This window comes from Myxocyprinus asiaticus, chromosome 42, assembly GCF_019703515.2.
Source record: "Myxocyprinus asiaticus isolate MX2 ecotype Aquarium Trade chromosome 42, UBuf_Myxa_2, whole genome shotgun sequence".
Lineage (NCBI taxonomy): Eukaryota > Metazoa > Chordata > Actinopteri > Cypriniformes > Catostomidae > Myxocyprinus > Myxocyprinus asiaticus.
In genome coordinates, this window is record NC_059385.1 from 7,179,111 (window position 1) to 7,193,553 (window position 14,443).

Here is a 14,443-nt window from a genome sequence, read left to right on the forward strand (position 1 = left end):
AGATTGTTCTGCACCAAGCAAGGTTTCAGCACTTTCAGCAATGTTTTTTTCTCTTTCTGCTCTAGTGTGCTGAGGGGCCATTGTGCCTTGTATGTCTACTGTTACAATACTGTAACGAATGTTGCCAACAATACTAACATAAAATACAGCCTTTTGCAACATGGTGAACAATAGACTGCAGCATCAGAATATAAGCTCCTGGTGAAAGTAAATTTAAGATAAATATATTATTATTATTGTATACAACAAATCCTCAGAGAAATAATAATAATACTGTATCAAATTATAATGACAAACTGGGCAACAATAAATTATTGTTGGCTTATAATAATAAATAAAAACTGAATTCCAAAATGTTAGCGAGTGTAGTAGGTTTTACACAACCTGTTCATATATATGTATATATTATCTGTATTGTGGAACTGGAAAACATGCATTAATTAACTTTAACTAGATTTTTTTGTTTCGGTAAATGTACTTGGCTACAACGGCTGATAGGATGAATTTAAAATTGATTTAAAATCAATTTTGTTATTTTTTTTCAGCAAAACTTTTCGAAATTGGGCCTCAGGTTGATCGGTTGCTTGGGGCCTCAGAAATCGTAAACCCACCCTTGTTTGTAGTGTGAGTTTTCAGTTCTAGTTTTGTCTCATCTGAGTCTTGCTTTGTGTTGTATTATAACTTATTTATTCAACTGTGTTTGGATCCACACCCTTACTCTCTGAGACTCCACTTCATTACAACTACCTTTTGATCTGGCAATAAAAAGGTTCCTGGTTTGGTTTAGGTTTTAATTCCACATGGAAATAGTTCATTTTTGGCTTGACCAAGCCAACACACTTTTATTCTACAAGGTGTTTTTCTTTTTTTTTTTTTTTTTTTAATCTGTAAGCTTGAGACCAACTTTTCTAAGACTAACTCTTTATTCAGCTTTCAAGACATTCAGACTGTTTTGACTTGGTGTGCTATGTCTTTTCTAAATAATTGGACTTGTGGACCAAAAATCTGAAAAATCCCATAGACTTACATTGACAAAATGTTCAAATGGACAAATGGAATGCTCAATTTAAACTCCTGTCAAAAAATGTAAATGTAAAAAACCCCACAAATAGATCTGCTTTAAGTTGCATTTTCTCTCTCTCTCTTTCTATCTGATGGTTTATCTGTATATTTATATGTGACAGTTTGTCTGACTAATTGCCACTTTCTCTCACTGTAATGTCTGTATGACCTTCAAACTTTTAAAACTAGTTTAAACTCTCAGACGAGACTTGTCAAGTCAATAAAACCTATAGTTATGTCATTATGTTGCATCAGAGTGGGTGGTATATGGGTTGGCCAGTCTGATCAAGATACTATAAAAGTAAGGACAAGAAGGAGAGCAGAACAAACTCCAAACAGTAGGAGACTACTTCATGGCCTATGAGACAGAGGATCATGAGACTCAATACTGCTTTCCTGTCATTAACTCATCGTGTATCAAGGGAAGGCGCTCTAAATATGAATATAATATCATGTATGTGTTTGTATCATTGCTGTCAGCATGGACTGTGTTTCTGAACCTGCTGGTGATCATCTCCATCTCTCACTTCAAGAAGCTCCACACTCCAACCAACATGCTCATTCTCTCTCTGGCTGTGACTGACCTGCTTGTTGGACTATTTGTGATACCCGTGGAGGGCATTAAAATAATCGAGACTTGCTGGTACTTTGGACACAATTTCTGTGGAATTTTTATATTAACCATTGCACTGCTCTTCTCTGCATCCCTTAGTAATTTAGTTTGTATTGCTGTTGATCGTTTTATAGCTGTGTGTTACCCTTTATTGTACCCACAAACAATAACCATGACTAAAACAATACTTATAATCTGTCTCTGCTGGTTTTGCTCCTTAACATATAACATTACCATAGTGATAAGTAATGGCTATTTTGACAAATTAAACAAAACAGATATATGTTATGGACAGTGCTCCATAGTGGCTAATTTTGCCTGGCGGGTCACTGATCTGTTCTTGTCCTTCATGTTTCCATGTATTGGGATCATAACTTTATATTTAAGGGTATTTTATATTGTGCATCAGCAAGTGAAAGTTATAAACTCTCTGGTGAAATTTGGAAAGTGTGTAACAGAAAGTTCTGTGAGGAGGAAATCTGAGAGCAAGGCTGCTCTGACATTAGGAATCATTGTGATAATTTATCTGCTTTGCTGGATTCCATACTATATTTTGTCTGTAACATATGATGCTACAAATGCTTTCACAATAGTGAATTTTCTAACATGGACCTTGTATGTTAATTCTGGTCTGAATCCTCTTATCTATGCTTTATTTTACAGCTGGTTTAAACTGTCAGTTAAATACATCTTAACTCTCAGAATATTTCAGCCATCATCATCTCTACTGGACATTTTTACAGATATTGCATGATTTTTGTGGAGTTTGATTTATTGTGATGTGATCTCAAAGCACAGACTCCGAGTTCTTTTAGTCTTTGTTTGTAGACTTGATGTGAACACACTTTATTCATGTTTCACCTTTGTGGTTTAAATAAACCATGTCACATACTTCAACACTGCATTTTGAATTGTTTGGATTTATAATGAATATATTAATAAATAAAGTTTCAATAACAGAATGGAAAGCGTGTCAAAGTAATGCAGCTGCTTGAAAACACGCTCTGAAGTGACACTTGAGTAGGACATTTCATTTTACAAATCCGTCTTGCTTCGATTCCTCTGTCCTCATTTCCTTTCCATCCATCTTTTCCTTGTTTCCTAAGAGGTCAGAGCAAGGAAACAAGGAAAGGAAGCAAGGAAAGGAAACGAGGACACACTATTTCAGAAATGTGAAGCACCCCATGAGATTAATCCGCCAGGAGAGCAGTGCCGAAACACGACTGACAAAGTATTCTTCTGCAAATTTCTTGCAATTTTAAGTTTCAACCACAGATATTGCTAGAGAGCACAAAGTTACATAGTGCCACTTTAAACTGCAGTACATCCCACTGAGAAGACTAAGTCTATCCTTCACAGCCTTGTTGCCATTCCCATCAAAAATCAAAGATGGTGCTGCTGTAAATAAGGTCTACTGAAAGATCCCATGAAAAACAGTGAGTGGAGAAGGTACAATGTTGTGTGTTTAGCAATCTTTTTCCAATCAGTTTTACCAGGGATGAACTGCTGAACATTCAGCAGCACATACCAGACAATCTTTTCCTGGTTTTTAACTATTCGGATGCTTTACTGGACATTTTAGTCAGAGGCTCAGCTGTGTTGTTTAAGAGATGCAGGTGAGGGAAACGAGCTGGCGCACTGGTCAGAATTAATTTAGCGTGGCTTGTGAACAGCTCTGCCGAGTATTCATTTAGCAAATCTCCGCTCTCTTGCTAACAAAACGGACGAACTTCATCTCCTCACCTGTACAAACAAGAACTTTTCAACCTCTGCTGCCTTGTGCTTCACAGAAACCTGGCTGAGTGAAGCCATTCTGGACAGCGCGTTACATCTGCCGGGCTTTCAGCTGTTCAGAGCGGATCGCATCATGGATTAAATGGGGAAAACGAGAGGTAGTGGAACATGCTTTTACATCAACCAAAGTTGGTGTACAGATGTAACAACGTTAAAGAAGATGTGCTGTCCTAATTTGGAAGCGCTCTTTATTAACTGTAAGCCCTTCTACTCGCCGCGGGAGTTTTCCTCGTTTATTCTTGTGAGTGTTTATATCCCGCCACACGCATGCGTGAACGCAGTGCTGCAACAGCTGGCTGATCAAATCACAGACAACAATACCCGGACTCAGTTATTATTATTCTTGGGGATTTTAACAAGACAAACCTCACACGTGAACTGCCCAAATACAAACAGCACATTACATGCCCAACCAGAGACAGAAATATACTGGATCATTGCTACACAACAATAAAGGATGCATATCGTTCTGTCCCTAGAGCAGCTTTGGGACTCTCTGATCACTGTCTGGTTCATCTTCCAACCTACAGGCACAAACTAAAATCAGCTAAACCTGCAGTAAAGACTGTAAAGAGATGGACCAATGAAGTAGAGCTGGAACTATAAGCCTGCTTTGACTGCACTGATTGGAGTGTTTTTGAGGCTGCAGACACCAATCTGGACGAGCTCACAGATACTGTGACGTCATATCAGTTTCTGTGAGGATATGTGCATTCCTACTAGGACTTATTTAACATACAACAACAAACCATGGTTTACAGCAGAGCTCCAGCAGGTTTGTCAGGCAAAAGCGGATGCTTTTACCGAGGTGGGGATAAATTCTTGTACAATCAGGCCAGGAACACAATAAATAAGGACATCAGAGTGGCTAAAAGAAGCCATTCTGATAAGCTGAAAAACAAGTTTTCAGCTAACGAACCTGCATCAGTGTGGAGTGGCCTGAAACAACTTACTAACTACAGGACTCCTGCCCCCAACACTATAGTGGACCAACAACTGGCTGACTGACTTAATGACTAAAATAGTGTTAAAACACTAGTAGCTGTGTCCGAATTTGCGTATTGTGAAAATAAGTACTGCATTTGATGAAGAACATACTTCTTGGTAATAAAAAAAAAAATAATGTTCTTTGGGTACACTCAAAAAAATATTTTAGCCTATTTTTAAGATTTCCGCATTTCAATTTCATAGAATTCCATCAAAAATGAAAAGTGTAATTTTTAACTAAATTAAATTAATAAAAAATATTTGGGATTTTTTACATTTATTTAGTTAAAGTTTACTCGATTCAAATTGATGGAATTTTGTTATGATATTGAAATGCGTAAATCTTTGAATTATTTATTTATTTTTTGAGTGTATATGCAAGCGAGTAGTATAAATACATTCCCAGATATACTTCATTTGGATATGTGGGCATTGACTATGACCCAAACATTTGACTTAGTAACAACAATGTAAAAAAAAATATATATAGTTTTGTTAAACAATTACATACTAAACACAATGAACAGCGTTCTTGGTATAAACAGCAATTGGAGTTGAAAAGAGACACGCAACTCTTGGTTCTTCGCCATTTTTTATTTTTTCAGCATTTTCAATATGATGTTTCCTCAGCTTCCGTGAGATTATGGGTTGGTAAAGTGTCCAGTTGGTTCACTCTTCAGAATCTCACAGGATGTGGTAGGTCATCTGGGTATTTCTCTCCTACTGGTTTTTTTTTTTTCTTTTTTTTTTTTTGGTTTTTAAATACTGAGAATTCTGGCGTACTATTTAACCTTGTACGACCCTGTGTCCATATGTGTAGATGTTGTACTTTGGCTTCGCTATACGCAATGCATAATTTAAATGAATTAAAACCTAAAGAGTAGCATCTCTAGTTTTGTTTGATATGCCACTTTAAAAAAAAAAAATCCATTTCATTTTTCGCGCGTCAGCGTGCTGATAAACATTGCTGAGAGTCATGACAAATGCAGGTAATTACACATGATACAAGACATGTTTGGGTAAACAACTGCTTTTGTCTACAAATAAGACAATCAAATTGTTTTGATTCATGAGAACTAATTACTGCTTTAACCACATTAGCGCCAATGTGGCTCGAACTTTAGGCCACTCTGAATCACTCTGACAGTATCTGCTGAAGCGTCTCATACTTCACTGGATCTGAGTTGAAGATAGCTTTAATTTTCTTGTGAGAATTGGGAAGAATTCAGAACACTCTTCAATATATTTCTATGGAATTTGATACAGACATTTTCTTTACAAAATAATAATAATAAATAATAATTAATGCATAAAAGACATTTTCGGGGGGGCATTGACGCTGACTACCACCCCTGGAGTCGCAAGTTCGAATCCAGGGCGTGCTGAGTGACTCCAGCCAGGTCTCCTAAGCAGCCAAATTGGCCCGGTTGCTAGGGAGGGTAGAGTCACATGGAGTAACCACCTCGTGGTCGCTATAATGTGGTTCTCGCTCTCAGTGGGGTGCGTAGTGAGTTGTGCATGGATGCCGCAGAGAATAGCGTGGGCCTCCACACGCGCTACATCTCCACGGTAAAGCGCTCAACATGTCATGTGATGAGATGCGCGGATTGACAGTCTCACGCGGAGGAAACTGAGATTGGCGAGTCACTATGCCACCACGAGGACTTAGAGCGCATTGGGAATTGGGCATTCCAAACTGGGGATAAAAAGGGGATAAAAAAAAAAAAAAAAAGAAATTTTCAACTTACTGTGATGTTTCCATTTATGTCAGCCTTAATTGGAGCAAAAACTTTGGAACCAAGGCAATGTGATTTAAGTTTTATATATATATATATATATATATATATATATATATATATATATATATATATATATATATATATAAAATTATTTTTTATGTATTATTTTTTTTACAGTTCCTAATACCTGTCAGGCTGCCACTATAGAGGACTGTGTTGCATAAAAAATCAAGGAATAAATTATCAATTTATTAATGTGAAAAATAAAAAAGTAAATCGCCATACAAATTGACAAATAATTAATAAATGATAAATTAATAAATCTTTTTTAATTGCAACCTTAAAGTTGCCTTTAAAAATACAAATCACTTTTCTTTTTCAATCTGCCAACTCCTTTTCAGTTTAAAGATGCCACTGGACAGTTGATCATGTTAAAGAAACCAATGAACGTTGACTGAATTGTAACGTGTACTATACTTGCTAATAATATTCAGAAACATTATATTAAACTGCACTGCTACAGTGACACATTTATCTGCTATTAGAATTTCACCTGCAGAATGTTACAAAGTTTTGGACAAAAAAAAAAAAATGAAAAAAATATATTACGACCAAGCTGATGCTTTGTTAACTGGATGATCTATGTAATGTAGGCATCATTAGTTTTCTCCATGCAATGGGAGTAAATGGCGAATGAGGATGTGTGCCTGTTGCTGAGATGGCAGGTCATGATCATCTCATGGTGCACTAATACCCGGATTATTCTTCTCGGTATTCTCTTTTTAGCCTGGAGATTGCTGCACTACTGGAGCAGCATGCGACATATTGCCTGGCTGCCTAATTAGAAAAGTACATCCCCCACTCCACTGCTCCTCTCTACCATCCAAGTAGCCCCTCCAGGCAGGAAAAACAGTTTCTTCTTTTTTTTTTTTTTGACCAACCTTGCGTCCCAATCCATTAGTTATAAGGTCATGTGGCGCCGCTGTGAGGACGAAAGCGGTATTGAACTGGTTATCCTGGTTATCGCAAAACATAAAAATGCAACTTGTTGAAGTGTTGTAGCCTCTTAGAATTTATACAGGTGCGACGCTTCGTTTCTCATTTCAACAGGAGCTGGTGTGCCGTGATAGTCAACAGAAATGAATGAGACAGTGTTCATAAAACATCTGCTTTTTAAATGCTCGCTGTTAAGGAACAAATGTTATAAAATGCATTTTAAATAATTCAATGAATGGTTATTTAAACTATATGAATATGAGTACATAAAATATTTTTTCATTTATTTCATGCATAAAATATTTAGAATAGAAACTATATTCATTTTAGTCTTTTTTTTATCCATCCATCAAAAAGTTATATAAAGAAATTCATATAAAGTTACAATTTATATTTTTGTACAAAAACAATTTCAACAAAAGCTTCATTAACAGCTTCAAAACATTTCGATCTTATATACAAGCTTCACTTTGGATGTCATTCTAAGTTGCAGTACTGTTCAAGGTTTTTAAACACATAAATGGACATGCATTAAAAGCATGCAGGCTTTTGCAGTTAAAATGCTGTTTTATTATATTCAGTAACGAGACTCATGGAAGCAGCATCAATGCATGATGTTTATCCCATATGAAGGCCACAGTAACCTTCAACATTGAGCAGGTAGATGCATGAATGCATATCCACCAGCTACAAGTGCAAGAAACACAAGGACAAGATTAGGCATACATAATTGACAACCAGCAGTTTACATGTGTGATAACCTGAAAATAAATATAATACAATGTGTTAAGTAATACAATGCAATACCACATAAACCCAGAATCACTAGCACAACAACTGGTGGCCGTTAGGCTATAGTCTGTGTTACTGGTGCTTTTTTTTCTTCCTTTCAGACAATGCAACACATGAACACATTCTTTGGCCAGACAATGTAACTAATGAATTATCACTTAAATATCACAGTTTATTAATGGGCTTTTGTTGTCCAGTTAACCATGAATAAATTGCCATACGAAGACGTTTTAGTTCCACTTTAAAAAAAAAAAAAGAAAAAAGAGGATTTCGAGAATTAAACATTGCAAAAATAAAGTCTTAATGTTTTCAAAATAATATCATAATCCTCGAAAGTAAAGGCCTATTATGAGATTATTTTCAAATCATTTATTCTCATAATGTTACAAAATCTTGGATTTTTATTTTAACTTGGCACTAAAACACTGTCATACTTTCAATCTTCAATGAGCTGGATGAATAAAAACCTTCACAGATAAACCTGGGATTAAACTGCAAAGAAATTATACAAATTACACAGAACCCATAATCTGGACTGGATAGCAATGAGACATTTTTGTGTAAAGCATTATTTATAGTCAAAATATTTATAAATAAATGAAAAAGAAATTACATATTTCCAGCCCAAACTTGGTGGACTACATATCACATTTCAGAGTGTGTCACGTGAGGGAGTATATATTTTAAGTTTATAATTAAAACCCAAACACACATACAAGTTATGTATAACAGTTCACATAAAGCACTCCATAATATGACTATGCACTCTGAATAATTAATACAGTGGTAACACCAGGAGGGGTAAGGTAGCATTTTGCAGCAAGGCTTAAAGGTATTTATTGCACAGGAAATGAGGCATTTTGCACCCTTACATCTACGTCACTGTCACATTTTGAGTGAGCTGTTTTTCAAGACGGCACACTAACTTCACCAGCTTATTTTTGACAGCAGCCGAGTCCGACGGCAAAGAACCAAGTGATGATTTTCTTGTCAAACTGAAACCTAATCTGGTATTTTTGAAATGTGCAGGTAGTAAATGAATAAAGGCCTTGTTCTGTTTATCCACACACATGATCAAAACAGACATTGTAAGGAATAATAATAATACATTTTATAATACATACTTTTCAAGGTACTCAAAAGACACATGAATTAAAAAATTAGTCATAAAAACGATACAGTAAAACCTATAACACACATCTGTTAATTAGCACCATGGAAGCAAATAAAATATTGGTTTAATTTAAAATGGTTTTATTTGGGACAAAAAGTAGGCCACTGCTTATCAAGGCTTAGTGCCTTGAACGTTAAAGTTAATCAATGTTGAAAGCTGCATATATGTAAAAAATAAAATGATTTCATTTTTTAAATTCACAAAACAAACTGTGTTTTATGCAGGAACATAACACCATAAATAATACTGTTGCCATAAAACAGGAACGAAGCAAATTAAGATAATGAACAGGAAAGGTTCTCAGAAACTCATAAGTCAGTTACTGTCTTTGGTGGTTACAGTAACTAGTTGCTTTGCAGCCTTTGCAATGTCATAGGCACACTGAATAACCTGCTGGGAGTCGTGTGGTGTGGCCTTTTGACATTCACCCTGCAGACGACTGGCACTGGAGGTCAGCAGACGCAAGGACCCACGAACCATCTCAGAACTCGGCCTCTGTAACGGGAGACATTGGAAAGGTGTATTTCAGAGCAATTTTTTACCCAAATAATTACGGTCGATGCACAACTAACACAGAATATGAAGGGTTATGTTCCCCACTATGGCAACATATTTACTTATAGGGTGAAGACTGACCTTAGGAAACAACGTAGCCATTTCTGTCACTGCAACAAGAATTCTCTCTGAACACGGGACAAAGCTGGGACAAAGAAAGACAATGACTGTTATCCTGTGGGGACTAAAATGCAGGTAAGACAAAGAAAAATCAAATGTGTCTGATTAGGTCGATGAAATGCTTAATTTAAAATAACTATATAAATTAAAAATGTGAAATGTTGGCATGTGAAAGAAAACACTGGTCTAATCATCCACACAAAAGCTAAATACAACCTACAATGGCCTAAAGCTGAGCAGCTTGAAAGCAAAAACAATCCAAGTACCATTTTTGCACATACCAATTTAAAGGAATATTCCAGGTTTAATACAAATTAAGCTCAACTGACAGCATTTGTGGCATAATGTTGTGGTAAATAACGGTCTCGTCCCTCGTAAATAAAAATTACAAAATTAAAAAGCAGCACAATAACAGCTTGAATGGTCATTTTCCTCTCTGGCCTGGAAAACACGACAGTTTTCTTTTTCAAAAACTATTTGAAATGTGGACTCGTCAGACCACAAATCATGATTCCACAGTTCTACTTTCCATCTCAGACGAGGCTGAGAAGTCGGCGGCGCTTCTGGACGGTGCTGATGTATGGCTTTTTCTTTGTATAGTAAAGCCATAACTCACATCTTTGGATGCAGCGGCGAACGGTGTTGACTGACTAAGGTTAACCGAAGTATTCCCGAGCCCAAGTCATAATATCCATTGCAGAAGAATTATGTTTTTAAGTGGTTTTCCTGCAGGACAATGCCAAAATACAGCAACAAAGGCCCCGTACAACTGCCTAGCTGAAGACCTGCATAATGGATGATTGGGGGGGGGGGAATTCTGCTTGCTAAACTTAACCAACTTGTGTCTTAAGTGCCAAAATGCGTACTAAATGTTATTAGAAGAAATGGTAATGTTACACAGTGGTACACTCAACTATCCCAAGTTTTTTAGAGTGTGTTGCAATCATCTGATTTGAAATGGAAAAAAAATAATTATAAATTTGCAAGTTAAAACATAAAATAATGTGTTTATGTAGTGCATTCAAAATAGCACAGGGTAAAAAGAATTTGAAAATCACTCCTTTTGTTTTTATTACCATTTTCCATACGGTCCCAGCTTTTTCAGAATTGGGGTTGTATAATGGATGTGAATGGGGCCAGTCCAAAACCATTCAAATACACACCGTTTCAAAAGTATAGCCACAAGATGTAAACATTACACATGCTAGCATGATTTTAGTGAGATAAAATCACTTATGAACCTTTTCCGTTTAAAGTTATATTCAAAACTACAACTTTGTTGTCATGACGACGTGCAGTAACACTATGCTAATAAACCATGTAATCTGGTAACCACTGTAACACTAATAGATCCTTGATTTTATCACACTGAAATAATGTTAACATATAATTTTATGTCTTGTGGGGTTATCTTTTTGAAACTGTATTTACTTCCATTGTAAGTGCTTTATATGAATCGTGATTTTTGCACTTTTTTAACTAAACGGGCAATGAGTCAAACTTTTTTGAACCTAGAACATTCCTTTAAAACATAAATGTGACAAGCACAAGCATCACCATTCCTCATTCTTGGGGTTAAGGACCTGATCCACCCTCAAGCACACCATGTCAACCATCCACAATACTCCAGCAGTGTGGCAGTAAGTTTTGCATGGGCAAACTGCACTCAAATTTGAACACGAAAATGTAAAAATCTTGTATTGAGATTACTATTCACCATCGGGAAACCACAAAAAGCACAGTGATAACTAACCTTTTCACTTTATTTTATACTCTGAAAAGACATTATCAAGAATTTATAAGTTTCACTTTAGCCATTAAACAGGGAGCGTAGAAAGTCTGGGTGAGCTGAAATGCTATCCTACGGTATTGTTCTCCCATGAATGAATAATGATTGTTACTGATCTGAGACTGAACACCAGCATAAGCCAAGTGACAAAGACTCTGAAATGTCCATTCAGTGACATACTGCTCTATATCCTAATGGTGCTGATCTGAATATTGAACTTAAAATGTGTAAATTTTTCTCCTATCCCAGTTTATGAATATGTAACAATAAGTAAGCTTTTCGTAGGCTATTTCAAAACATTACACTGTTTGTTTGAGCATACCGACCAACCCGACACAGCAACATTGGCTCAACCAATGGTGTGTGTTTTGGCACGAGGCTATCTGTTTGCCCAACCAATAAAACACGGGGTGTTTTGAGGAAACCTGTTTGAATGTCATTCTTTTAGAAATTCCACTTGGTGATGCAAGTGGTGCAGAAATTACACACTTCAGCTTTAATCTAGTGGCTTTGGCTATTTTTAACACAACCATGTAGAATGTCAACCTATAAATTTGCTTACATGCATCACTGCCAAGCAAATGTTGAGAAAATCATATTGTCATAGAAAAATCATAATGTCCCACCTACAAAGAAAATTAGAAGTTAAGGTAAATTTACTAAAACCAGCCTCAAGAAACAAAATATTAGCATATCAGGCAATAATGAATCTACATAAATTTGTCTTTCCATCTTAAAGCTTCTTGGAAATGTGCTGTTTCAGATCCCAGCTGTGTTTGGCACAATCCCATCACTTGGCAAACCGACAAAAGAGATACTGTATCAAGAGGACTGAGTATCATCAGAATACTGGGCTTTTATTGGAGTCCTTTCACCTGTTTCAGTGTGGCACCATGCCACTAACCTACCCAGGCTGCTTTAACACAAAGCGCTGACTAACTTTCCTTACCTCTCATGATTATTCTCCTGTGCAGCTCTCAGTAATTCCTGGATGTTCTTTGTGATCAGCTCTGTTTTGCTGATGACATCCTCTGTACATGGTAAATTAGAGTCACACTCAACCTCAGATGGGTTTTCTGATTGTGGGACTGTACCGTCGCCCAACCAGCCGCTCCCTCTTCCCCTGTGGAGAAAATGGCAAGAACCAGCCGTCAGTCCATAGTCTTAAAAAAAACAAAAAATATTAAAAAAAAAAAAATTTTTTTTTTTTTTATTAGAATAGTGGTTCTCAACTGGTGAGTCACGACCCAAAATAATGGGTCACATGTCTGTTCTAAAAGGATCATGCACAGAAGGGAAAAAACAATGCAAAATGCAAATAATAAAATTAAGGCTGTCGATTTAACCCGTTAATTTAGTGCAATTAATTATATAAAAAATAACATGTTAAAATAATTCAGGCAATTAATCATGCCTCCTGACCTGTACCTAAATTCCGTTATAAAAATCTGTATATTCAAGCTTTAAGAACATATAACTTTGTGTTTTTACGAGCCGCGTCAGCAGGGGGCAGTCGGTCGCCCCAACAAACCTCACGAGCAGAGCAGCCACAGAATGAGAGTCGGTCACGCAGGACGCGTTCTTGACAGCTGGACGAAGCACAGCAGAATGCAGGGATCTTAAGATGCGATTTTCAATACAGTGTCCTAAAAATGCCGAAAACCAGTAAAGGGTCTGTCTGAAGCACATGCACATACAAAAATATTAGAAAGCGTCCTGTGAAAACAGGACAGATTGACGAACTGAATTGCAAAATGGACTGCAGTCGACTTTAGGCTTATGTTGTGGTTGTGGAATGATATGGGAATAAAACAAACAAATATAGTATATTGACTTCTAAAGCCACTTTTTATTTTCTAATCAATGCTTACTTGTCTACTACAATAATGCAATATTTTTCAATTTGAATTATATGAATTATATTATTTATATGGAGCTGACTTTATTTGTGGGCCTTTCTTTAGAAAATATTGAAATATGTGATTAACCGCAATGAATTCGATTAATTAATTAATCGGCATGTCATGTAATTAACTTGATTGAAATGTGTAATCGATTGACATGCCTAAATAAAATGCAACTGACCAAACAATTGTGCAAACTTGGGGTAGCAAAAGTAAAAGGTCTTTTAAAACGGAAGAGAAGACGCTTCCCATATCTGTTATTGTTGACATCAAAGGCCGTACATCCAAACAAACTCTACTGTCATTTAGCATAAAACAAGCCAAATTACCATAGGCACATGCCAACATGGACAAGTTGCATGATATTCCCTCATGAGCAATACTATGCAGGGTAAAAAACATAAATTCCAATGTTTGGGATAGGTCACCACTCACCACATTATGTTCAATACTGAGTTTGGCTCCAGAAGCAAAACCAGTTGAGAACTACTGAATTAGAATACATATGGTTTTTCAACCAATGAGAAGTGGAAAGACAAACCCAGGATCTTCCAACGCGACATGGTTAAGTGTTTTATCGTAGTCATTCTCTGGCATGTTTCTCTGGGCATCTAGGCTGCAGCCCTGTAAGAGTACAGCCAAAATGAACCTTCTACAAAAGCAAAAGAGCAACTTGCTTCTGACAATCAGTGCTTTCTCAACAAAGTTTGAAGACACAGCAAACCGTCATGCATTTTGTGTAGAATCAAAACATCAACATAACAGAGCTGTAAAGAAAGGCTAGAAACATTCTCTACTTATATGCAAGCCTGCGATTACGTTCTAAATAATGTGCTACGTTGAGTTACTGAGGTGGTAACAAACCTCAATACTCAAGAGGGCAATAGAGTTTGCTTCAAATGTCTGTACCATTAAACC

The 14,443-nt window shown here is 36.4% G+C and overlaps 2 protein-coding genes across 20 annotated transcripts in view; one reads left to right on the forward strand and one right to left on the reverse strand.

Annotated features, from left to right (window-relative positions):
- The first annotated feature begins 1,395 nt into the window (after nt 1–1,395).
- On the forward strand, nt 1,396–2,569 carry LOC127432233 (trace amine-associated receptor 13c-like). Its single transcript, XM_051683148.1, has one exon. It carries the CDS (start codon nt 1,416–1,418, stop codon nt 2,427–2,429), a length of 1,014 nt encoding a protein of 337 aa, XP_051539108.1. The 5' UTR covers nt 1,396–1,415; the 3' UTR covers nt 2,430–2,569.
- Nucleotides 2,570–7,738: 5,169 nt separating this feature from the next.
- LOC127432221 (ARF GTPase-activating protein GIT2-like) overlaps nt 7,739–14,443 on the reverse strand; it is a 33,450-nt gene continuing 26,745 nt past the window's right edge. For 11 of the 19 annotated variants that reach the window (XM_051683130.1, XM_051683126.1, XM_051683115.1 and 8 more), the window contains 4 exons: nt 14,067–14,149; nt 12,571–12,744; nt 9,794–9,857; nt 7,739–9,652 (listed from right to left, as the gene is read on the reverse strand). In XM_051683130.1, the coding sequence (XP_051539090.1) occupies nt 9,473–9,652; nt 9,794–9,857; nt 12,571–12,744; nt 14,067–14,149 (501 nt within the window). In that variant the 3' untranslated portion in view covers nt 7,739–9,472. Of the gene's footprint in view, nt 9,653–9,793; nt 9,858–12,570; nt 12,745–14,066; nt 14,150–14,443 lie in introns of those variants that run through there. The other 8 variants (XM_051683128.1, XM_051683113.1, XM_051683125.1 and 5 more) reach the window with 5 other exon arrangements.

Excerpts from the sequence above, each read along its gene's own strand:
- LOC127432233 (XM_051683148.1), top strand. The coding sequence starts at position 1,416 with ATGGCCTATGAGACAGAGGATCATGAGACTCAATACTGCTTTCCTGTC.